Source organism: Cervus canadensis, chromosome 4, assembly GCF_019320065.1.
Source record: "Cervus canadensis isolate Bull #8, Minnesota chromosome 4, ASM1932006v1, whole genome shotgun sequence".
NCBI lineage: Eukaryota > Metazoa > Chordata > Mammalia > Artiodactyla > Cervidae > Cervus > Cervus canadensis.
This window is the reverse complement of record NC_057389.1, coordinates 95318322-95342649: the sequence shown is the minus strand read 5'-3', so window position 1 is coordinate 95342649 and position 24328 is coordinate 95318322. Positions and strand designations below refer to the sequence as shown.

General features: G+C 59.6%; 1 protein-coding gene across 5 annotated transcripts in view; it reads left to right on the top strand.

Moving 5' to 3' along the window:
• Window positions 1-24297, top strand: part of RFX1 (regulatory factor X1) — a 33511-nt gene extending 9214 nt beyond the window's left edge. For 4 of the 5 annotated variants that reach the window (XM_043466899.1, XM_043466897.1, XM_043466901.1 and 1 more), the window contains 19 exons: window positions 6504-6613; window positions 6837-6920; window positions 7937-8044; window positions 8960-9076; window positions 10125-10220; window positions 11729-11823; window positions 15647-16052; window positions 17831-18012; window positions 18991-19110; window positions 19201-19316; window positions 19517-19635; window positions 19717-19826; window positions 20240-20391; window positions 20479-20576; window positions 21656-21805; window positions 21912-22120; window positions 22441-22594; window positions 22678-22723; window positions 22860-24297. In XM_043466899.1, the coding sequence (XP_043322834.1) occupies window positions 6504-6613; window positions 6837-6920; window positions 7937-8044; window positions 8960-9076; window positions 10125-10220; window positions 11729-11823; window positions 15647-16052; window positions 17831-18012; window positions 18991-19110; window positions 19201-19316; window positions 19517-19635; window positions 19717-19826; window positions 20240-20391; window positions 20479-20576; window positions 21656-21805; window positions 21912-22120; window positions 22441-22594; window positions 22678-22723; window positions 22860-23029 (2642 nt within the window). In that variant the 3' untranslated portion in view covers window positions 23030-24297. The remainder of the gene's footprint in view (window positions 1-6503; window positions 6614-6836; window positions 6921-7936; window positions 8045-8959; window positions 9077-10124; window positions 10221-11728; window positions 11824-15646; window positions 16053-17830; window positions 18013-18990; window positions 19111-19200; window positions 19317-19516; window positions 19636-19716; window positions 19827-20239; window positions 20392-20478; window positions 20577-21655; window positions 21806-21911; window positions 22121-22440; window positions 22595-22677; window positions 22724-22859) is intronic. The other variant, XM_043466900.1, reaches the window with a different exon arrangement.
• Window positions 24298-24328: the final 31 nt, after the last annotated feature.

Genomic DNA, 24328 nt, shown 5'->3' with positions numbered 1-24328 from the left:
TCCCACAGATGGCAGGGCAGCTAAGCCTGAGCGCTCTGGAGCCTGCGCGCTACAACCAAGACCCAACACAGCCAAAATTTTTAAAAATAAAGAGTAGCAGTTTTGAGCTCAGGGACTGCCTGTGAGGTGCTCCCAGCTGCATTTCAGGGAGGTCCCCTGGGAGGTCTGGAGGGGTTGCTTCCCTGCCCCTCCGTTTCATTTTTGACAAGATTTGGGCCAAGCAGGGCTCCTGGCTGGGTGAGTTCGTGAGTACGTGATGTGGCCAGGGGATCCTGTTTGTCACTGCAGCCGCCCCCCGAGGCTGTGGAGCAAGTGACCGGGAATCTTGGGCCATGGCACCCATGGTTCCTGCCTCAGAGCATCTTCCTCATGCCCACTTCCTCTAGAATGGGGACGGGCTGAGCAGAGGGAAGTGGAAGCAGAGAGTCGGGAGAGGTGGTCACTCCCCTGAGGGAGAAGGTGCAGCTCAGATGAACTTCCCTGGTGGTCCAGTGGTTAGGACTCTGCGCTTCTACTACAGGGAGCTTCCATCCTTAGTTGAGGAACTAAGATCCTAACATCCCACGTGCTGCATGGTGCTGCCAGAAAAAACCAGGTGGCGCTCAGGACTGGACTAGGTGGTTTCTGATGTTCCCCGTGTAGAGGGGAGGCTGGCCCTGGTCTTTCCACAGTGGAAAAGGAAGTGGTGGAGATCCTAAGGGCATCCTGGGAGGCTGTGGAAGGTGCGGGTCAATTAACTTGACCCAAGGACAATGAAGAGTCAAAATTGGTGGCAACTGACACGGCCCCGTGGGACCATGATGGAGGCAGCTGGGCCCCGGCAGTGTCCTGAAGGCTCCCGGCAGTGTCAGGGTCCCCAGGGAGGGCAGGGGGCATGCAGGGGCTTGGGACAGTGACTCTGCCACATAGACTGGTGTGGAGGAGGGCTGGCATGTGAGAGTCAGCTGAATGCAGAGCGAGGCCAGGCCCAGGATGTGGCCAGGGTCACCGGGCGAATTCTCCAGAGGGTGCTCAGTGCTGCCCGGTATCCTCACCAGCATTCTCCCCACTCTCTGAAAAACCCAGGCCCCCGGCTCCCCACTCACCTCCATCACCTCCCTCTCATTCCGTGTTCTTAACCCCCCACCCTGCTCCTGACCTCACTGTACACAAGGCATCGTCACGTGACAAGACGGACCCCATCTCCCACCCACCCAGCCTGCCAGCGCCCAGGGTCCATCTGCACCCACCAGCTCTGCTTTCCTGCTGCTAGAAGGGTGAAGTGGCCCCATGGCAGTTCCAGGCTGCCTGCTCCAGGACTTCTGCCATCCCAGCCTCATTACTGAGTCCCCTCTCTGGTAGATCTTTTCTACCTGCTTGTAAAAATATAGCAGCTCCCATTTTAACCAGGGCCCCCAGGCCCTGCACCCCCTACCGCTGTTGTCCCACATTCTCTTCCCTTTAAATTGTTTAGTTACTAAGTCATGTCTGCTCTTTGCGACCCCATGGATTGTAGCCCACCAGGCTCCTCTGTCCATGGCATTCTCCAGGGAAGAATGTGGAAATGGGTTGCCATTTCCTTCTCCAGGAGATCTTCCCAACCCAGGGATCGAACTCGTGTCTTCTGCATCTCCTGCATTGGCAGGCGGATTCTTTAACACTGAGCCACCTGGGAAACCCTCCCTTTAAGTCAGAATTCCTCAACGGGTTCATCGTCCCTTCCTTGGTCTCAGCCCTTTCACTTGGAGCTCTCTCTCCTCAACCCCAGAGTCCCAGGCAGGACCACCCATGGCCCCCATCTGTCGCTCCTCTGGTCACCCTCTCTTCTCCTCTTCCTTGGCCTCTGGGCAGCACGTGACAGTTTCTCCCCCCTCCCCCGCCCCCCCAGCGATGCGGTCCTGCTCTGGTCTCTGCCCACCCCTGCGTCCCCATCTCGGTTTCCCCTTGCTCCTTCCTCCTCATCTCCCTGACCTTGTGCACCACGACCTCTTCAGCTGAGGCCTCCTCTCTGCTCCAGGGCCTTGTCCGTCCCTCAGCCTCTGATGCCACCTCTGTATGACAATGCCCACATTGAGGTCAGTACCCAGGGACTTGGCCCTGAGTCCTCGCCACCTGTGACCCATCCACGCGGTTCCACAGACCCTCTCAAACCAGCATGGCCCGATGGCAGTCTGGAATTTCGTTCCTTCTTCAAATCTGGTCTCCTTTGAGACTTCCTTGTCCTAGTAAACATAACCCCCTCTATCCCCCCAGCCCAGGCCTGGGTCAGCCTGACTCCTGTCTTACCCATACTTTTTTTTTCCTGACTGCGTGGTGTGGCATGCAGGATCCTAGTTGCCCAACCAGGGATCAAAACCATGCCACCCCTACAGTGGGAGTGCAGAGTCTTAACCACTGGACCACCAGGGACGTCCCCTGTCTTACCTTGAGTAAGCAAGATCTCTTGGCTCCACATCCTAAATCCAACCAGAACCCACCACCTCTCCCACCTCCCTGGCCCCTACCCTGGCCCAGCCTCTGTTCAGACCCTTCACAGTCCTCCCCAGCAGAACCAGAGGAAGCCTCTTGATAACTGTTGATTCAATTCCATCATGTCCCAGCTCACCCCAGAATATTCCAAAGCAGGTGACCCTGGGGGTACTCTCTGAGAAAGCCTAGCCTGGCCTTTCTTGGCCCTCGGAGACCTGGATCCCTGTGATAGGGACCAGCTCCACACTCCCACGCCGCTGCTGACAAATGTCCAACCTCCTGACTTGGGCCTTCCAGGCCTGCTGGCCACCCAGGCCCACCTGGGATCAACCTCCCCCCCGCCCCCCCACATTCCTGCGTCAGCCCCACTGGCCTTCCTGTGGCTCCACAAACCTTCCAGGCTCAATTCATCTCTGAGCCTTGGCACTTGCGTTGCCCTCTGCCTGGAGCTCTCCCATTCCAGACCCTCTGGTGGCTCATCCCTCATGAATGCTGACCTGACCCAGCTCAGCGCTCCCATCCCATCAGCTCCTGGGTAGCCACGAGCAGGCAGGAGGGCTTGCCCATTGCCGCTGGAGGACTTTTCATAGCTTCCACGGCATCTTATTGGCCCTGGACCTCCTGAGTGCTGGCTTTTGCTGCTTGCCGTGTCTGAGGTCCCCAGAACAAGGGTCTGGAATGGACGCACGAGTGCAGACCCCAGCATCCCCCAAGTCCCAGCCCATCTCCTCTCTCCCCTTGTCTTTTCCAGCTCCTCCCAGCACCCCCCTCCTCCGCCCTCAGGGAGGCCCTGGTGCCCACTGGTCACAGCCTTCGTTGCCCCCTCTCCTGGCCCCCATCGTGCTGTGGGGCACCAGTGTGCACGGCTTGCGGTGCTGACGTGACCGCTTGTGGGTGTGAATCTCAGCCTCCCTTCTTTGGTCAGGCAGTGGCCTCACTGTCTTTCACAGAGGTCCTGGGGAGCTGCCTGTCCCTTCTGCTCCTGGTTCCGCCAGCAGCAGGCCTATCCCTGGAATGGTTACCAGGCTCTGCTTCCTTGATTTGTTCTAAGAGGACTCCTGCGGCTTCGTTGACCCCTCCCCCATCCCTGGCAGTGATTCCTGAGGGTTCCTTTGTAACCCTTAGTGTCCCTTTTATCTAAGGGTGGCCTCTGGGTCACGTGAGCCGGTCCTGGGGGTGGAGGTGGGGGTGTAACTAACACCAGCAAAGGCTTCGGCAAGGTGCCTGGGGCTCCTCCCGAGCCAGAAGCAATGTGAGCTGGGCAGGGACCCGGGGAGTTGCAGGCAGGAGGCAGGGAGGGGCCCGGGAGCCAGACCTGGAGCCCAGATGGGAAGCCAGCCAGGAGCGCCTCCGCTGCAGAAGCAGCTCCTCTTGCCCAGGCCTCACGAGCTCTGCCCTAAGGTAACTGTGGAGGTGATGGGAAGGAAGCTCAAATTTCCAGCTTAGGAACAATTCCCTACATATAAGTCCCTGTCCTCAGAGGCCACCAGGCTATCACTCGAAACCCAAGTGGAAGGAAGACCTTGTGAGTCCCGCCGGCCGTCCCTAGAAAGATGAGACCAAGCCGGTGGAAGGGGGTAGGGCTGGACTGAAGAAGGGACCATGTCCAGCCTCTCTTCCCTGCTTCTGTCTCACTTGGAGCCCCTGGAAGTCCAAGACTTATGTCAAGAAGAGGGACCTGGAAGGTGTTTATCAGTGTCCCCAACCATAGATGGGGAAACTGAGGTCGGGACAGACAAGGGACCCAGGACCCTGGGGGCAGCAGGAGTCCACAGGCTCCCCTCCCAGTGAGCCTTTGACTGAAATCATTGGCAGGACGGGAGCGAAGGATCAGGAGGAAGAGGAACAGATGGCCCCATCTGTGGTCCACGGTGACCTGGGTCCCGTCTTGGAGTCCAGACTCTCAGGCTTCCCTCCGTCCTCCCCCAAGTAGCTCAGAGTGGCCTGTGAGGCCAGAGTAGGTCTCAGTGAGGAAGTAAGCACAGGAGCCAGGGAGGAAGAGATGCTCATCAGATCGAGGGACAGGAAATCAGCTGCCGCTTCCTGGCTAGAGATTTGAGACGGCAGAGCCCTCTCTGGCCTGTGTGCATGTGCAATGTGGAGCTTGCAGACAGATGCTGATGTTGGCGGACTCAGGGTCCCCCATGCGCACACGCAGAGCCAGGGCGAGACACTGTGGCAGGGGTCCCATCTTGGCCACAGGAGGCCCCTCATCTAAAGAGTAGACTCTAGAATCTCACCTGCTCATCCTCATGGTGCAGCCTGGCCAGGATGGGGGTTCCAGCCTGGAGGGCCACCCCTGAGGCAGGAGATGGGCAAGACTGCCTCCCGGAGCTTCCTTGTCCAAGGTGATGCTGGATCCCAGCAATCCCCAGGCCTCCAGCTGCTCTGGGTCCCACTCAAGGACCAACCTTGCCCTTTTCATCAGAGTTTCAGGACGTTGGAAGGGACGGAGAAGCCCCCCAATCGCTGCCCACCCTGAGCCAGGCTGAACCTGCCATGGGCCTTCTCAGTCAGGCACTGTCCCTTGGGCTGGGCCATGGACACCCAGGCTGCCGGGGCCCCCGCGGGACTGGGTGCTTCCTTGGGTTTCTCCCAGTGGGCCGGCTCAGTGAGGGCCTCCTCTTTGACGATGACTGGGAAGCCTAAGTGGTTGCGGGGGATGACTCCAGCAAAACAGAGGAATCAGTGTCTCCTGGAATGAGCTGCAGAGTTGTCCCAGGGCCTACCCCCCATCTGGCCCACACCTAGCATACACACAGTCACGTGCTCTGCTTCAGACCTGGCCCCTGAGGTCTTTGCTTCTACCTGCATGCGGTCACCTTTCTGTTCTAGCCAATCCCTTCTCGGTGTCTCCCTGCAACAGCTGAGGCCTAGCTCCTCACTTTAGAGGCTGAGACCCAAAAGGATGCTCCGAGCCTTCTGTGTCCCCCATAGGCCCTCCGCTCAGACACATGCCTCCTTACCCACATGCCTGGGTCTGCATCCTTCTGCCTTTGGGGCCTCGGCCTAGGCCTGACCTGTGACTCGGTCCCAGCCCCACCCCACCTCTGAAACTGCGGGGAGTAACCAGGCGACAAAGGGGGTGGGGTGGCTGGTGTCCCAGCTGGGATGAGGGTCTCCCAACCAGTGCCTCTGGGGACACTCGCCCCCTGCCCAGCCCCCCAGCTCCCCTGCTCATCACTTAGCAAGAGGTGCATGAAACGCGACCTTCCTGATAGCATCTCTGGGTACCGGCCTCCCTCTTGACCCCAGCTCCTCAAAGGCCCCACTCGGGCTGGGAGGGAAGTATGTTTATCCCAAGAGGACGGCCAGGAGCGCTGGGGAGATTATCGCCCCAAGGTTGCAGGTATAAAGCCGCCCGCGCACCCTGCTGTTCCTGGAGAGGTGGGCAAGGATCAAGGAGTGCCAGGCAGGCTCCTGGGGACGGACGGGCAGGGGCAGGGGGCGGCGGGGCGGGGCACCATGTTCTATGACTGCCTCTTCTCGGCTGCCTGTCAGCGTGAGTACCCGCCTGCCCCCCACCCCCCACGAGGACAGGGACGCTCTGACAGTGGCAAGGGAGGAGGGGGTGTCTGACAGCAGGCCGGTGAAACCTGGGGTCACTCCTCTGACCAGCTTCCATTCCTGGGAAACCAGGGGTCACCTCAAGGCAGGTGGTCCTGATGCTTTCCAGGGCTGTGGGACCCCTGGGAGGTGGGGTTGATGGGGTCGGTCGTGGTCCACAGTCCTGCCTGCTGGGCAAAGGAGTTCATCTCCCCAAGCCTCCACTGCATCTTGGCTTGTCAGTCAACCCTTCTGGACACCCTGACTTCAGGACAATGAAGGTGGTGGTGGGGGGGCTGCTAATGAGTGTTAAGGATTATAGGTCCTTGTGGCCCCCAGCCCACTCCAATGGGCAGTCTTGGGGCTGGCCAGGGGCCAGGCAGGATTCCTGGAGAGGCCTAGCCCCATCTGGAGCTGGCTTCAGGCAGCGGCATCCATCTCGACGGCCTCAGGCTCAAGGTGGGGGTGGAGGCAGCAGGCAGAGCTGACCTGGTGACCTTTCCCTACAGAGGGTGCCATGCGGGCCAGCGAGACTGTGTCAGAGGCCAGCCCAGGCTCCACGGCTAGCCAGACCGGAGTCCCCACTCAGGTGGTTCAGCAGGTGCAGGGCACCCAGCAGGTAGGACATGCCCCTCCCCCAGGGTGGACAGAGGCTGTGGCCGTAGCGACCTTGCTTCCCCCGCTCCCAGTCCTGCTGCTGGAACCATCTGCTCACCTGTTCTTATCAAGATGCTCACTGCTAAAAAAAAAATCACTACCCCTCCACCCCGCCTTTCCCCCACCCCGGCCAGGCTTCCCTGGGGAAACCAATCTGGTTCAGGTCCTTCCTCCTTTCCCCACAGCGGCTACTGGTCCAGACAAGCGTGCAGGCCAAGCCGGGCCACGTGTCACCCCTCCAGCTCACCAACATCCCGGTGCCCCAGCAGGTAAGCGCCCCGCCTCTGGCCCCACCCCCGCTCTCAGAGCCTCCCCAGGTCGTAGAACCAACCCCCGTAGCCTGCTCGGATCTGCCCGCACCAGCCTTGAGGATGCGGGGCCTACCCTGAGGTGGCCGGTGAGGCTGTATCAGTCAGGGCCCATCAGGTAAGAAGGAGCTGCAGGAGTCATCTTAACAGGGAGACCTGAGGATTGACAGTGGGGAACACGGCTGGGGGGTCCAACCCTTATGTTGCAGAGCAGAGAGCCCAAAGCCAGTTAGGAACCAGGAGCCCAGCGCCGGGAGCAAGTGCATGGTGACCTGGGGGCTGCGAGGCTGCACGGCGGCCGCTGGGGCCGGCATGGATGGGGACAAAGTCCCGCCCGGTTTCCAGGGTGGGAGCACATGTTGAGGCCCACAGAGTCAGGCTCCCTGGGAAAAAACTTCAGCTCTGCTGAGTATGGGCTCCAGGACCTTGGGCAAATGCTTCTGCTGTCCTGAGCCTCGCTGTCATCCTCTGAAATGCAGGAGCCACCTCGCATCGGGACTGTCGGGGCGATTCTGGGAGCCCGTGGGCACGCAGCGCTAAGATAACGCCTGGTTCAGCACATTGATGTTGAGTCAGTCAGTCGTGTCTTACTCTTCTGCGACCCCGTGGACTGTAGCCCACTAGGCTCCTCTGTCCATGGGATTTCCCAGGCAAGAATAGTGTAGCGAGTTGCCGTTTCCTTCTCCAGGGGATCTTCCCGACCCAGGGATTGAACAAACCCACATCTCCTGCATTGGCAGGTGGGTTCGTGACCACTGAGCCACCAGGGAATTCCCTGGCACACACAGGTGCACAGTAAGGACACACAGGCCAGGGATTTCCCTGGTGGGCCAGTGGTTCAGACTGCGCTTCTGAAGCAGGGAACTCGATCCCTGGTCCAGAACTGAGATCCCACATGCCTCGAGGAGGGCAGAAAAAAGCACACACACACACAGAGGTCATTGTCAGTGAACTATGGTCCTCCCTTCTCGCTCCAGGCTCTCCCCACGCAGCGTCTGGTGGTGCAGAGCACAGCCCCAGGCGGCAAGGGCGGCCAGGTCTCCCTGACGGTGCACGGCACCCAGCAAGTGCACTCACCCCCCGAGGTAGGTGCTGGCCCCTTCGGCCATCCTCCCCACCCCTCTCCCCAAAGGAGCGAGGACTCCCTCCTCTGAAGTCCCTGTTGAGCCTGAGCGAGAGGGGCTCGGCCGCTGGACTCTCTGCTCTGCTGGCTCTGAGCTGAGTTTGGCTCCAGGAGGAGGCGCCTTCTCTCCTGGGCCAGAATGGATCTCAAAGTTCCAGCTCTGGGCACTGCATCCCAGGAAGCAAAAGTGGCCCTCTTCCAACCATAGTGTGAATACTGAGGACCTCTAATTTCCACGTGGGTGTGGAGGCAGGCGACCTGTGGATGGCTGGGAGGATGGGTGTCAGCAGTCGGACTTTGAGGTCCCAGGCTCAGCCATTCAGTCCTGGGGGACTCTGGACAGGCCCTCAGAGCCTTCTGAGCCCAGAGTTTTCTAGGCAGGAAACAAGTAATGAAACCCACCCCGCATCTACTTCCCATGACACAGAGCTGATGGGTGCTTTGCAACCAGCTCACCCAGGGTCAGCATTTGCTGCCACCACTCACAACTGTGTGGCCTTGCTCATGTCCCTTCCCATCTGCACCTTCACAACTCATCTGGAAAGTGGGGACCCCCTGACCTAGCCTTTCTCACCTCAGGGCTGTTGTCCAGCTGATGATGGAGGCAGCTGGGAGCTGCTGAGCAGAGGCCAAAGTCCCCACCCTCCTCGCTGGGGAAGACAGGCCTCCCCAGTATCTCTGGGCTGAACTCTGAGCCTTGCCCTGGGATCCCTGGAGCTGCGGGAGGGACCAGGTGTCTGGATGCCCGGGACTTTATCAGCTTAGGTGGCTGGGAGATGTCCCCCCCTGGCCGTTGTCCTCCCCGAATAGCTCTTGGGACAGGGTTTTGTCAGGGCCCGGCTGCCCCACACACTCTCTGTGCCTCCTTCCCTTGCAGCGGTCACCAGTGCAGGCCAACAGCTCCTCCAGCAAGACGGCCGGGGCCCCCACGGGCACGGTGCCGCAGCCGCTGCAAGTCCATGGTGTCCAGCAGAGTGTCCCCGTCACCCAAGAGGTGCCAGGCCAAGGCGGGCGGTGGCAGGGGCGAGGGGTGCCGGCCCCGCGGCCTCTGCATCCTCCTGCAGCTGTTTGCTGGGGTGGTGGTGGGGAAGGCCCATGAGAGACGAGCCGATGGGGTCCAGCCCCAGCTGGCCACCCGGGCCTACGGCAAGCAGCTCTGCTTCTCTCCAGACTCTATGTTCTCATCTAAATACTGGCTTCTGCTCTGAGGGCCAGGGAGCTAGGTGGTTGGGGCTGTAGTGGAAAGCACCTCAGACTGAAGAGGCACTGGAAACAGCTTTGAAAAACAACCTTGGCGTCTCCAGGCCCATTTGCCTGGAGGCAACCCCAAGGCCAATTCCTGGCTCACCCCTAGGGGGCTCAGGGAGAGGCCTCAACCTGTTAAGTCCATGCCCAGTCTTCCAGAGGAGGCCTCACTCTGAGCTGCCAGCTACCGTGGCCAGAGCAGGTTATAAGGCAAGGGTTGTCTGTCATCTGGTCATTACCAGTGTCGGGGGAGGGGGTGGTTTCCAGCCCCTCAGAAAACCAGATGAAAGCCATAGATCCTCTCCCTGGAGGAACGCAGAAACTCCACCCTGAAGGACTCAACAGATACTCTCCGGCCAGGCACCACAGCCCCTCGGAAGCTCTAGCCCTGGGTTCTTCACTCAGCTGCTCCCCACCTCCCAGCCTCTGTCCCTCCCTCTGTCCTGAGGGTCATGCTGGCATCCCCGCCATAGCATGGAAGTGAGGACCTGCTAGATGCCGGGGTGCGGGATGACCCATGCAGGCAGTGGGGGTGGAGAGCAGGGACCCCCCTCAGTCAGCTCCAAGTTCACCTCCCAGTCCTGCTTCCTGTCAGCCTCACCTGGTAGAGCCTGGGTTCCACATGGCGCCCAGAGTCAACCTGGTGAGGAAGCTGGAAGCCACGTGGTGCGGGGCCAGCAGTGAAGAGCTGGAGAGAGGCTGACGCCAGTGCTGAGGACAGGGTGGCGCTTGAGGACAGGCGGGCAGCCATCCTGGCCATGGCTGTCACAGTCTGACTTGCCTTTCGCTCCCTGCAGAGGTCAGTGGTTCAGGCCACTCCACAGGTGCCCAAAGCTGGCCCCGTGCAGCAGCTCACGGTGCAAGGACTCCAGTCGGTCCATGTGGCTCAAGAGGTGTGTGCCTCCCCAACATGTCTCTGGGCAAACTGGGGCTCAGTCACGTGGGGTGGCGGGGGTGGGGGGGGTAAGGTGCAGGCCCCTCAGGCCGCAGGGAGGGAGTGGAGCCCCCCTGGGAGGGGGTCTGGGTCAGGGGAGGCAGCTGGAACCTTGAGAAACCCAGCCCCACCCTGGACTCCAATTCCAACCATGGGCCTCAAGCCTTCCTCTTTGCTAGCACCGGGCAGTTCAGGGCCCAGGCTTTGCTAAGAGAGAGCTCTGGATTGTCCCTTCCCTGACACCGGGTGGGGGTCTTCTGGTCGGGTTGCTGCCTAGTGTCAGCAGCCCGGTGGGCGGTGGAGGCCTGGAGACCCGCCCGCTGCCGGCCCCGGTGACCCCTCAGTGTCTCTGTTTGTCCTCCAGAGCTCAGGCAGTCAGTTTCCCGCTAGGAAGGCAGAGCAGCAAGAGCCCTGGCCCACGCCGCCACCGGAGCCGCCGCCGCCCCGGCCGCCCACGCCTGGGCCCGGGCCGGGTGCGCTGGCCCCGGAACCGCCAGCTTGCCGCGGGGAGGCCCCGCAGCTAGGCAGCCCCGAGCCGCTGCCGCCCCATTACGAGCCGGGCGCCGAGCAGTGGGTGGAGCTGGTGGGCTTCCTGCCCCCGCACCTGCTCCTGCCGCAGCAGAAAGTGGTCCTCGAGCCACTGCCCGGGCTGCCGGCCCGAGCCAGCCCCGACCAGAGGGTCAGGATCCAGAGAGTCCCCCAGGTGCTAGTGTTCGGCACGGCCGCCACGGCCCTCAAAGTAGGTGGCGGACGCACGGCGGGGGTGCGAGGGGCGGGCGGGGGCGGGATCCGCCGGCCCCGGCCCGCGCCCGGCCCCACAGGCCCTGTAGACCCCACCTCCACCCAGACAGCCTGGGGACCCATCTCTGACTACCCCCTTCACCCACCAAAGCGGGCTCCAGGTCCCAGACTCTGCCCCTACAGACTGGGATGGGGGATGGGTGGGGGACTCAGGCCCCGCCCCCGCCCGCTTTGTCAGTGGTTCCAGACTCTGGCCCACCAATGGGGCCCCACCCCTGGCCCCGGCTCCGCCCATCGCATCCTGTGCACCGGGCCTAGGCCCCGCCCCCATAGGCAGAGGTCCCTCCCTGATGCAGGCGCCTACCCTGCAGCCATGGCTAGTTCCGGGCTCCGGCTTACACGTCAGGCTTGTACTAGAACTTGGCTCTGCCAAGTTCAGCTTTCATGCCCGCAGTAGGACCCCGACTGGGGTCCCCTCCTCCCACCTCACCTCAACCCTACGTTTGCTGTCCACAGTCCAAGAAGAGAGGCCTGGCTTTTCCTGACACCGCTGTGCCTGCTTCCCAGCCCTGTCCCTGTCCAGGGTGTTCAGAGAGCCCCGAAGTGCAGCCTCCCAGCCGGGGACCGGGGAGTCCCTGCGAGCTTGGCCAGCTGCCGACTGTGAGAAGCAGGAGGCGGGGCGCCAGCCCGCCCCTGACCCCCCGTGTGTCCTTCCTCCCATGCCAGGTGCAGCAACTACAGCAGGTGCCAGTCTCACACGTGTATCCCAGCCAAGTGCAGTACGTGGAGGGCGGTGATGCCAGCTACACGGCGAGTGCCATGTGAGTGGGCCGGGGTGGGGGAAGGGACAGGAGGAGAAGCATGGGTCTGCTCAGGACCCCTCCCCGGGACTGAAGCCCCAGTCTCCAGCAGACCAGCTAGCCTTCAAGGTGAAAACAGGCAGTGGGTGCTCACCAAGGGGAGAAAGCAGTGAAGCAGAGGGGGCCCTGGCATGTTGGGAAAGGCATTCCAGCATAGCATCGGGCTTTGGAGTCAGGTGGGTCTGGTTCTTTGCAAAAAACAAAAAAATATAGACTTCCCTGGCAGTCCAGTGGTTGAGACTGCGCTTCCAATGCCAGGGGCGCAGGTTCAATCCTGATCAGGGAACTAAGATCTGACATGTCCCAAGACATGGCCTGAAAAGAAACTGCAAAAAAGGAAAAGAAGTTTACCAGATAAAATTTTTAATGAGTAGGGAATGTTAAACAGTGAAAAAGAAATCTCCTTTACTCCTGAGCCTCAACCCTGCCCCAGAGGAGATGCTGCGCCCCATTTCTTTGCTTCCTCCCTGAGATAGTCTGAGAATAGAAATTACCTGCTTTGTGTGTTGAGAAATAGAGGCAGCATGTTCTGTCCCCTATTTCTTCCCCTGCCACATATTTCAAAGATTTTCATGTGAGTCCCAGTTACCCTCTTTAATCACCATGTGTGACTCCACTGCTCAATCGCAGCATAAATGTCATATGGCCAGTCACGCCCAGCTAGCATGTAGACGACTTCCACTCTCTGGTACTGTACACAGCTCAGCCTCAGTACCTGCCATATCAGGCATATGTCAGCCCCAGGCCTGCCCTAACCCTGGCTCTGGCTCCTTGCTGGGGGTCCTCCATACACCACCACCTTCTGTCTCCCCTTCTCCACAGTAATAATTCCAGGAGTTATTCTAGTTGTCAGTTCAGCTTCCCAGGGGGCGCTCGTGCTAAAGAACCTGTCTGCCAAGGCAGGAGACTCAGGAGACACGGGTTTGATCCCTGGGTTGGGAAGACCCGCTGGAGAAGGGCATGGCAACCCACTCCAGTATTCTTGCCTGGAGAATCCCATGGACACACGAGTTGTTTGAGTTTGGGGAAGTTTCATTGACTTTCTTTGCATTTGCCTGATGTCTTTCTCATGTCCCAGCCACCTGTCCCTGTGGGCATGACACTGGGGGTGGATCAGCTCATGGAATGACTTGATCCCTGGGTCCTGATGCTGTGGGTGTGGGGCCCCGGCCCCTGAGTCGTGGTCTGCAGCATCCAGCGACCTCATGGTTCTGTTGCTATATTTCCCGCGGTGCCTGGCTCTCATCTGTGCAGGGGACCAGTGCTGGCGGGACCACAGAGGACATTCCAGAGAGGAGCCTAGCTCCCGAGGGCCCCCAGGGGCTCTTCTGCCTCTCCCTGGTCTGTCTTTGGCTTCTGATTCAATTCTTCCCTCTGTGACTGTAGTGTGTGAGTGATCACAGAGAGTCCACTGTTACCATCAGATTCTTCTGCTGTATGACTTTCCTGAGGGCACCGTATCTTCTGTCTCTCCCTCACAGGGGGTTATTTCCACATTTCCAGCCCTTTGCTGGTCTGGATTCCTGCTCTGACTAAAGCCACACCCCCTGGGCTCCTGTCCATGGCCCTGTTTAGCTTGTATCCAGGTGTTGTTCAGTCGCTAAGTCATGTCTGACTCTTTGCAAATCCATGAACTGCAGCACATCAGGCTTTCCTGTCCTTCACTGTCTTCCGGAGTTTGCTCAAGCTCATGTCCACTGAGTCAGTGATGCTATCTAACCATCTTAATCTCTGTTATCCCCTTATCCTCCTGTCCTCCATCTTTCCCAGCATCAGGGTTTTTTCCAGTGAGTTGGCTCTTCGTATCAGGTGGTCGAGGTAGATATGCACACTCAGTCATGTAGTCATTTGGCAAACAGTTGCCATAGCAGCATTTTCTGAGAGCATGTGTTGCAGGTAGGGTGCTGGGCTGGTTTCGGTTCCTGCCAAAGAGCGGGTGGCAGGGGCACTTAGCAGCACTGGCTCAGGTCTCACACTTGTGGAGTCACTCGTGCCGTGGATGTGGACTATGTAGATGTGTGAACCAGGGCACAGTGAACAAGAGCTGCATCCTGGGGTCTGATGGGTGACGCCATACACCAGGAGTGACCACGCCCCCCCACCCCAGTCGCTCTCCTTGCTGCCCTGGGAGGCCCATAGGACTTCTCTCCCCAGCATCCTTCAGCACCTTCTGGGCCAAGGACACTCCTGACGGGCCTCCCTCCCTTTCTGGGTTTTAACATTTTAGCTTACATTTTTTATAATTACTTTTATTTTATTTATTTAGTTTTGGCTGCGCTGGGTCTTCATTGCTGCGCGGGCTTACTCTAGTTGTGGGAAGTGGGGGCTACTCTAGTTGCGATGCACAGGCTTCTCTCGTTGTGGAGCACGGGCTCTGGAGCTCCCAGCCTTCAGTAGTTGCAGCGCCTGAGCTCCAGAGCACAGGCTCGATAGTTGTGGTACATGGGCTTAGTTGCACAGCATGTGGGATCTTCCCAGACCAGGGCTCAAACCCATGTCTCCTGCATTGGCAGCAGATTCTTTACATACTGAGCCACCAGGGAAGCCCAGCCTATGTTTTCAAGTGACTAACACATTGTGCGTGCGAGCCAAGTTGCTTCAGTTGTATCTGTCTCTTTGCGACCCCACAGACTGTTGCTCACCAGGGTCCTCTGTCTGTGGGATTCTCCAGGCAAGAATACTGGAGTGGGTTGCCATTTCCTTCTCCAGGGGATTGAGAGGGCTCAAAAATCAAACCTGTGTCCAAACACATTTAGTGAGGTGGCTGCCCCCTGTCCACACACCCTCCACCCCGATGAATGGCAGGTACAGATAATGAAATGCCGTGCGATCTCTCCCTTCTTCCCAAAGTGTCATCCACACCCCTCCCTGCCTCTCTTGTTCACCTAATGGAATATTCTGGACCTTGTTCTTTGGTGGGACCTCAAGACCTTCCTCCTCTCTCACCCCCACATAGGATTTCATCAGCTTTTAAACTTGACATCCCAGTAAAGATAGACCCCCCCTCCATGTGACTCTTGCTATGATTTGCAGCCTTGAGTTCATGTGACCGAATAGTTGGCGACCTCTCCAGGGCAGGATGGGTCGCTGGGTCAAAGCGAAACACATGTGCACCTTAATAGTCGCCGCTGACCAGCCCCCCATGGTGGCAGCCGGTGGATTTAGAAGCAGAGCGCGCTCTCTTCCCCACCCACTTCCTGCCTCGTGTGCCTTGGTACCTGCCACCTTCCAGAGTGCCCTCAATTTACCTTTGCACTTGGCTTCTCCTCTGGCTCCCTTGCTAGGACATTAACCTCCCCTGGACCCCAGGGTGGGGCCTTTTCTCTCGTGTCCACCATTGGGTCCCCCATACTTAGAACAGTGCCCAAGCAGGCCTTCAACAGTTGTTGGTCTTTTTTTTTTTTGGCTGCACCACCAGGCTTGAGCAATTTTAGTTCCCTGACCAGGGCCCCCCCAGCAGTGGGAGCCAGGAGTCCTAACCCCTGGACTTCCAGGGAATTCTCTTCAGTAGTTTGTTTTCTGAGTGACTGAAGTGTTTAGGCCGTTGCAAGTCACTCAGCTCTTCCAGTCCCAGTTCCTCACGACTGAAGCGGGGACTCCCAAGTCACGGGACTGCTTTGAGGATTCAGTGAAGAATTGCCCATCAGGCACTTGGGGGGATGTGCAGTGCATGGGGCTGTTACTGCCCTGCCCCGCCCCCCCCCCCATTGCAGGGCCCCCCTCATTATGCCCCTGGGCCACCCAGCTCTTATCCCCCGTCTCCCGCTCTCTACCTCTTTCGTAGCCGCTCCAGCACCTACTCCTACTCAGAGACACCACTGTACCCGCAGACGGCAGGCACCAGCTACTACGAGGCCGCGGGCACGGCTGCCCAGGTCAGCACCCCTGCCACTTCCCAGGCGGTGGCCAGCAGCGGCTCTGTGCCCATGTACGTGTCTGGCAGCCAGGTTGTCGCCAGCTCCACCAGCAGTGGGAGTGGAGCCGGCAGCGGCGGCAGCGGCAGCGGCGGCAGTGGCATCAGCGGCGGCGGCAGCGGCGGCGGCGGGGGTGGCGGGGGCGGGGGTGGCGGCAGCGGCGGCGGCGGCGGCGGCGGAGGCGGCGGCGCAGGCACCTACGTGATCCAAGGCGGCTACATGCTGGGCGGTGCCAGCCAGTCCTACTCCCACACCACCCGTGCCTCACCAGCCACCGTAAGTGCCGACCCAGGCCCCAGAGGAGGCAGGGGTGGGAGGGGGGCCCTGGGCAGGGGCGGCGGGTGATGGGCGCCGGCCACCGTCCCCAGGAGTCTGGGTAGCCTGGTGCCGGGGTGCTCAGGTGAAGAGGTCCTGGGGTTGACTTCTCACTGTGTGGCCTCAGGCAAGTTCCTCAGCCTCTCTGGGCCTCAGCTAATACGCCCGAAGCTCTTGGAGCTATTACCCAAGGAAGTGTCATCGAGTCTGATAGTAACTGGTGATGGGGGATAGATAGCATGGGGCGGGAGATGCAGGCACCACCATGCCAGGAGCTACCCGGAGCAAGGATCTGTGCCTGTCCAAAAGGCAGTGAGATAAACTTCCCGTGCCCAGAGCGGCTCTGTGGAACAGCCCTAGGGCCTAATCCTGATGGGGCTCGTCATCAGCTCTGTGATTGTGGGTGGGGTGTCCCGGCATGGTCCTTGTCCTCCAGGAGCTTGAGGTCTGAGCGATGGCTGCCCCTCATGTGTAACTCCCGCTCTCTGCCGCGGCCACCCGTTGTGGTCATCATTACCAAGACCGAAACTTTCTCAGAAGACAGGACCTCTCTCAGGCACCTGGGCAGCCTGGCTTCTAGTCTGATTTTTTTTTAATGCTGGTCATGACCCCCATAACTGACTTCATGAGCCCCAAGTGGGTTCTGAAAATGTGCTCCCCTAGATCCGTGCTGTCTGATAGAACATCCTCCAGTGATGTGTTCTTTGCTTGCTGCCTACTGTACAGGCCTCGGGACACATGAGGCTATTGAGTGCTTGACATGTGAGTTTCACAGTCCCAGAGACAGAGTTGTTATTTTTTTATTTTAGGATTTTTAAAAATTACTTATTTTTGGCTGTACTCGGTCTTCATTACTGTGCCTGGACTTTGCCTAGTTGTGGTGAGCAGGGGCTATTCTCATCACCAGGCACAGACTTCTGACCCTGGTGGCTTCTCCTGTTGCGGAGCACGAACTCTGGAGCGTGCGGGCTTCAGTAGTGTGGGGCACAGGCTTAGTTGCCTCATGGCACGTGGGATCTTCCCGGAACAGGAATCGAACCCGTGTCCCCTGCGTTGGCAGGTGGATCCTTAACCACTGGACCATCAGGGAAGTCGCAGAGTTGTTTGTTTAAAAAAAACGAAAGAATTATGGTCACAGAAGCTGCAGAGATCCCCGTGGACCCCTCACCTAAGTTACCCCACTAATTACAATTTATGTAACTGTAGTACAGTATCTAACTCAGAAACCGACAGTTGGTGTTATATGGGGGTATCTACTTCTGTGTCTTTTTATCACATGGGTAGATTTGGGAAACCACCATCAAACTCAATGCAGAACTGTCCTGTCCCCACAAAGATCTCCCTGGTGCTAACCCTTTAGAGTCTCCCTTACCCTCCTCCCTTCCAGCATTCCTGACCCCCGGCCATCACGAATCTGTTCGCCGTTTCTCTAACACTGTCATTTTGAGAATGTTCTGTGAATAGACTCATACTTGACGTGACCTTTTGACACTGGCTTTTTCCATTCCGCCTACATTCATTTAACCGCTCTCCACAGCTAGTGGTGACGGCCTGGGACAGCACAGTTCTAGAGAGTTCCACTGGATTTAGTTCCCATGGGCAAGGGTGACATGACACCCTCTCCGGCATGGCTGTCAGGATCACAATTGGAAATAAATAGAGCACTTAGCGACGAGCACTTGAGAAATGGAAGCCATTCTTAGCATTCTTCCGATTCTTCCGTCCCCCTCGGGCCCCAGGTCCAGTGGCTCCTGGACAACTACGAGACGGCCGAGGGCGTGAGCCTGCCGCGGAGCACCCTGTACTGCCACTACCTGCTGCACTGCCAGGAGCAGAAGCTGGAGCCCGTCAACGCCGCCTCCTTCGGCAAGCTCATCCGCTCCGTCTTCATGGGCCTGCGCACCCGTCGCCTAGGCACCAGGTGGGGCCACCTGCCCCTGACAGCCCCCAGTGGCCGCAAGGCCCGCCCTCACCCTGTTTCCGAGGTCCTCCGCTCCCCTTGTCCCTTCACGACTCTCCAGCCCCACTGGCCTCGTCACAGTTCCTGACACTCACATGCTCCTGCCCCAGGGCCTTTGCACTGTCCGTGCCTTTCCCCATCTCCTGACTCAAATATCCCCTGGCCCTCCTAACCTAAACTTCAGCTTTTCCCTACCTCTCTGGCATCCACCCCACTGAGTTTTTCCTCCTGAGCACCCATCCAGCATGCCTTTCATGTTACTTCTCACTTCTGATCTGTCTTCTGATGCTGAAATTGCACACCCCTTGAGAGTGTGGGGGCTGCACACAGTCGTTGCTTAATCACGGCCTGTGAGTCAGTGAATTCACAGAGGAAGGAGCAAGGAGCCCTCCCGTGAACCCACCCTTCTCTGCCTCTCCTTTGCGATCCCCCCACACCTTTCTGGGCTGAGCCCTGCTCTTCTCTTGGTTCCAGCTCCCAGTTCAGGCCTCAGTGTGACCTCATTCACGCAGGCATGCATGTAGAACCTTGGGCAGAGTACCTCACCTCTCTGTGCCTCCATTTCCTCAGCTATCAATCTAGCATGCTAGGAGTACCCTTCATGGGGGAGAGATGAGGAACACGTGCATTCGCATGTGCTCAGTGCTCAGAACAGTGCCTGGCAAATTGTGAGACTAGCAGTCAGCAAAGACCTGCTAAGTGCCTGCCCCAGACTTGGTCCTGTCTTCACAGAGCTCAGTCTGCAGGTGGGGGCCTCTCCTGGCCCCCATAGCCCCCATGGCTTCCCCAGCCCAGCACCCCGAGCTCTGTGGAACATGGGTCACACCCCCGGGCTCTGTTTGCCCCCCTAGCAGAGAGAACGTGGGTGCGATGTAAAGTTCCCAGTGGATGATCGGGGGCCACCCCCAGCCCAGCCCTCACCCTCTGCCTCCCTCCCAGGGGCAACTCCAAGTACCACTACTATGGCCTGCGCATCAAGGCCAGCTCGCCCCTGCTGCGGCTGATGGAGGACCAGCAGCACATGGCCATGCGGGGCCAACCCTTCTCCCAAAAACAGAGGTAGGAGGGCGGGCTGGCTGGGTGCTGGCAGGCAGGGACGGACGTGGCAGCCTAACTCCCCATCCCATTGCCTACCCATCCTTCCTCCAGGCTGAAACCCATCCAGAAGATGGAGGGCATGACCAACGGCGTGGCCGTGGGGCCACAGCAGGCCACTGGACTCTCGGACATCAGCGCCCAGGTCCAGCAGTACCAGCAGTTTCTGGGTGAGGGCTCCCCGCACTCTGGGGTGGGGCCCAGGGCAGGCTGTGCAGCCCCCAGAGAGCCAGCAGATGGTTCAGTTGCCTTTCTTGAACCTCATCACCCCAAACTGGTCATGGGGGAGCTTGGTAGCCAAGTGGTGCCAACTTAACAGGATCCCAGGATGAGGCTGGAAGGGGCTCACGGTGTCTCCTCTGCCCCCCAGATGCCTCGAGAAGCCTCCCTGACTTCTCAGAGCTTGATCTCCAGGGCAAAGTGCTGCCCGAGGGCATCGGACCTGGGGACATCAAGGCCTTCCAGGTCCTATACCGGGAACACTGTGAGGTAGGGCACCTGGGCAGCGGCGGGGGTGAGGGTGCACCATGCTGCCGCCCGGCCCCCTCGAGCATCTGGCCTCCCCAACAGGCCATCGTCGATGTCATGGTGAACCTGCAGTTCACACTGGTGGAAACACTCTGGAAAACCTTCTGGAGGTACAACCTGAGCCAGCCCAGCGAGGCGCCGCCGCTGGCTGTGTGAGTGCCCCGGGGAGGAAGGGAGGAAGTTGGGCACCTTGCGAGTCTGCCCTCAAGGCTGGGGTGGCTAGACCATGCAGGAGCCAGCCTCTCTGACCCCCGCAGTTTGTGGGGCCCGCCTCCAGAGTGTGCCTGGGTACCAACCTGATGCTCCGTGTGTGGGATGGCGGGCCCCACCGAGCCATTCCCTCCCTGCAGTGGCTAGGTGCCTGGGTCCCCACATGCAGGATGTTGAGATCCCTCTCTGACCCTGGGGGCAGTGAGGCCTGTATCAGCCTGACCCCGGGGGTCTTCAGGAGGCAGAGGGTACCTGCCTGAGCCCAGGGTGGGGTGAGGGTGCTGTACTCTTCTGACCCTGGGTGCAGGTCTGTGGAACAGCCTCGTAACACCCCGGGCCGGGTGGGTGCCCACAGGCACGATGAGGCTGAGAAGCGGCTGCCCAAGGCCAGCCTGGTGCTCCTCTCCAAGTTCGAGCCCGTGCTGCAGTGGACCAAGCACTGTGACAACGTGCTGTACCAGGGCCTGGTGGAGATCCTCATCCCGGATGTGCTGCGGCCCATCCCCAGTGAGTGCCCGCCTCCGCCCCGCCCCGCCCCCGCTCCCCGTGCCCCACCTCCCCCCGAGTCCCCACCAGCCCTCCTACCGCCCCCAGGTGCCTTGACCCAAGCGATCCGGAACTTTGCCAAGAGCCTGGAGAGCTGGCTCACCCACGCCATGGTGAACATCCCCGAGGAGATGCTGCGGGTGAAGGTGAGGGTGTGAGGTGGGGGGCGGAGGGGCCAGCTTGGGCCCACAGCTTCGGGTCCTCCCTCCTGCTTGGGGGGGCAGCGGGCCTCAGCTGCCTCTGCCTGACCAAGACAATAAGATGCGTCTCTGTGTTTGTCCCCTCAGAGTGAGCTCTGGGTGTTGTCTTTACAAGCCAGCTTCCTCAGGTGCCCACTTCTGACACACAACCCGTTTGTGGTATTTCTGTATGCAACACATCATCTTAAAAAAAATAAAAACCAAATGCAAACTTGAGGTAGTTCTCTTCAGAGAGCTTCAGCAGAAAGTGCTTTAGATGTTCAGAAAGAGATAAAATCTTTAAAAAAAAAAGACACCTATAAGGAAACAGAATAACGGCCCCCTTCCTCAGTGCTGCACATTCACTAACTACCAAGATATTTGGAAACAGATGGGATGGGCTTGCTCTTGAGCAAAAGGAAAAAAGAAGGAAAGAAAAAAAAAGCTTTTAAAGTCCTGAAAATGCTAATAAGACTGGATGTCTGAAAAATGACCCCTGGGGTCTGCTGGACGGAGGGCTGGGCTTGGTCTGTGGAGAAACTAGAAGCTGGATCCAGGGGGAGTCCTTTGGAACTGGCAAGACTTATGTATTCATTTATTACACACATTTACTGAGCACCTGCTGTGTGCTTGGCCTGGTTCTAAGTACTGGGAGCACAGCAGTGACCAAGATGGACAAAACTCCAGCCCTCCGGGAGCTGACATTCAAGGGAATAATAATCCAAACAGAATGAAGCAGGTGGTTATGGAAGCGGTGCCCTTTCTGGGCAGTGCCCTCCCATGTCTTCTTGTGTGCTTTGATGAAAAATAATAGTGCTCAGATACACTGATTTTATTTTTTCTTTTGGACGCATTATTTGTGTGGCTGATGATCCAAAGTTTAAAAATCCTGATCCTTTTAATCTCCCAGCAAAAGCAACAAGGTTTTTTCTCCCTTTTCGGAGAAAGAAACAGGCTCAGAGAGGTCACTGTGGATGGGGGAAGGGACCTGAGTGGGCGGGGGCAGGGATGAATTCCAAGAAAGCCACAAGCCCCGGGCCCTACAGGTGGCAGCGGCCGGCGCCTTCGCGCAGACCCTGCGTCGCTACACGTCGCTCAACCACTTGGCACAGGCGGCGCGCGCTGTGCTGCAGAACACCGCGCAGATCAACCAGATGCTGAGCGATCTCAACCGCGTGGACTTCGCCAACGTGCAGGTGAGCGCCGGCGGGGCAGGCGATGATGAGCGCGGGGTGGCCAGGCGCGGCGGGCCCCGGGGGCGGCGACTGATTCGCGGGCACCCACCTTCCTGCTCTGTCCCAGGAGCAGGCTTCGTGGGTGTGCCGCTGCGAGGATCGCGTGGTGCAGCGACTGGAGCAGGACTTCAAAGTGACGCTGCAGCAGCAAAACTCACTGGAGCAGTGGGCGGCTTGGCTGGATGGCGTCGTGAGCCAGGTGCTCAAGCCCTACCAGGGCAGCACCGGCTTCCCCAAGGCAGCCAAGCTCTTCCTCCTCAAGTGGTCATTCTACAGGTGCGCCCCGGCTGGGCGGGAAGTGCTCGTTTTGGAGGCAGGGCAGAAAGGGGCCAGAGATGGCCCCGCCTCTTCGAGGAGGGTGGGGCCAGATAAAGCCCCGCCTCCTTGAGGGACTTGGATGCCTTTTAAGAAGGCCAGGACTCTGTTGGAGGTGTGTGGGTCTAGGGCCCTCCCCCCTCTCTGATGGACGCCCCGGGGAAACTTGTTCGGGGCTGGGTGGTGGTCGCTGCGTTTGCTCAAGCCTGGTTCTTATGGAAGGGAAGTGGGGCGAGAGGTGGGTCTTGGCCTGAGGGTCTCCTGTCTGTCGCCGCCTCCAGCTCTATGGTGATCCGGGACCTGACCCTGCGCAGCGCCGCCAGCTTCGGCTCCTTCCATCTCATCAGGCTGCTCTACGATGAGTACATGTACTACCTGATCGAACATCGTGTGGCCCAGGCCAAGGGCGAGACCCCCATCGCCGTCATGGGCGAGGTGCGCGCAGCGGGACGCTGAGGGCACGGGGCGGGGCGCTCCTGGGCGGGACCCTCACCCCTATTCCTCTCCCCACCTTCCAGTTCGCCAATCTGGCCACTTCTCTGAACCCCCTGGACCCGGACAAAGGTAGGTAAAGCCAGGACCTGAGTCCGGAGGTCGGTACAGGGGGGCTGGGATGGAGGAGGCGCCAGTCGGGGCGCCACGTGGGGGCCTGGTGGCGCGGCCGCCCCGCGCTGAGCCAGGCCCGGTCCGTGTGCCCCAGACGAGGAGGAGGAGGAAGAAGAGGAGAGCGAGGATGAGCTGCCGCAGGACATCTCTCTCGCGGCCGGCAGCGAGTCGCCTGCGCTGGGCCCCGAGGCTCTGGAGCCACCGGCCAAGCTGGCGCGGACAGACGCGCGCGGCCTCTTCGTGCAGGCACTGCCCTCCAGCTAAACCCGCGGCCTTCCCCGCCCCTCACCGCCCGCCCTCCCCCACCGCCCCTCCTCGCCAGGGTCCTTCACAGCTTCTGTGGCTTCGCTGTCACCGCTCCAGCTTCGGCCAGGGCCAGGAGGGGGCCTCCAAGACAGGGAAGGCTGGGGGGGGTCCCTGCCCCCCCCCCCATGGGGCCCGCACAATCACAGGGCCGGGCGGAGCCGCAGCTGCAAACACTGACACAAAAGACGTGCCTTAAGGAACCCGCCACAGTGCCCAGGTGCCCCCTGGGGCAGCCAGCTTGGCCCCTTGGCCCCAAAGGCTGCATCATCTCTCTCCCTCCCTCCCCCAGCCCCACCCCCACCACCCCAGGGGGCAGGCAGGCAGGCCCCCTACCTTGCAGAACTGTTAACTTATTCAGCTCGCTGGCTTTGCACAGCCTGTCCTGGGCCCAGCCCTGAGCCCCGGGTGGGCGCAGGTGGGCATCACCTGGGGACCCACCACTGTCGGCAGCAGCAGCCCCGGGACCCCTCCCTCAGTAACCCCACCGCTTCCCCCTCCTTGGTATAAGTGCAATTAAAGCCGTGGGTGTCGCATCTTCTCCAGCGCTGGACCCTCCCGTGCCCCACAGCCCCAGAGGGGGGCACTGCCCAGCCTGGACAGGGGGGTAGGGCAGAAGGGGCACCATCTCTGGCTTCCAAAGAGCAGCAGGCTGGGCCGGGCGATAAGCCCAGAGGGGCCTGCTGCAGGCAGCGGGCCCGGAAGTGCCCACGCCTGCCCCGGCCGGGGCTGGGTGCTCCGCTTGCTCGTATCCAAGCCCCTAAGCCCCCTTGCCGCTGGTTTGTAATGGAATCTCCACGCTCCTACTCAACCCCCACCTCCGCTCCTGGAGACCGTGCTTCTCCTCCGTGTGTGGGACCTCTGCCCCTCCCCACCCCCCACATGACTATTGTGCGATTTGTGAGCGGAGTCGGTAACTTGTTGGGTTTTTTTCCAACCATCATGGCCTTATCTGTTCCGGTTTTCTCAGTGTTTTCAACCTGTGAGATAGATGTTTATGGCAAAAAGCGAAAAAAAAAAAAAAACCTGACCTATTGTATAAAAATCACTATTTTGTGTGCTCCGCGTGCTACAGCTTTTGGGAGTGGTTTGCCCACTCCCTCTCCCACTCCTCTGGGCCTCCCTTCTCCTGGCGGTGAAAGTGTCCACGCGTGTGGTAGTCTAGTGTGCCGAGCTGTTTTCTATCTTTTTGTAGTCTTTCTTAAAACACAATAAATTCCACTGTCATATTTGGCTACTGCTGACTTGCCGGGCTTTGGT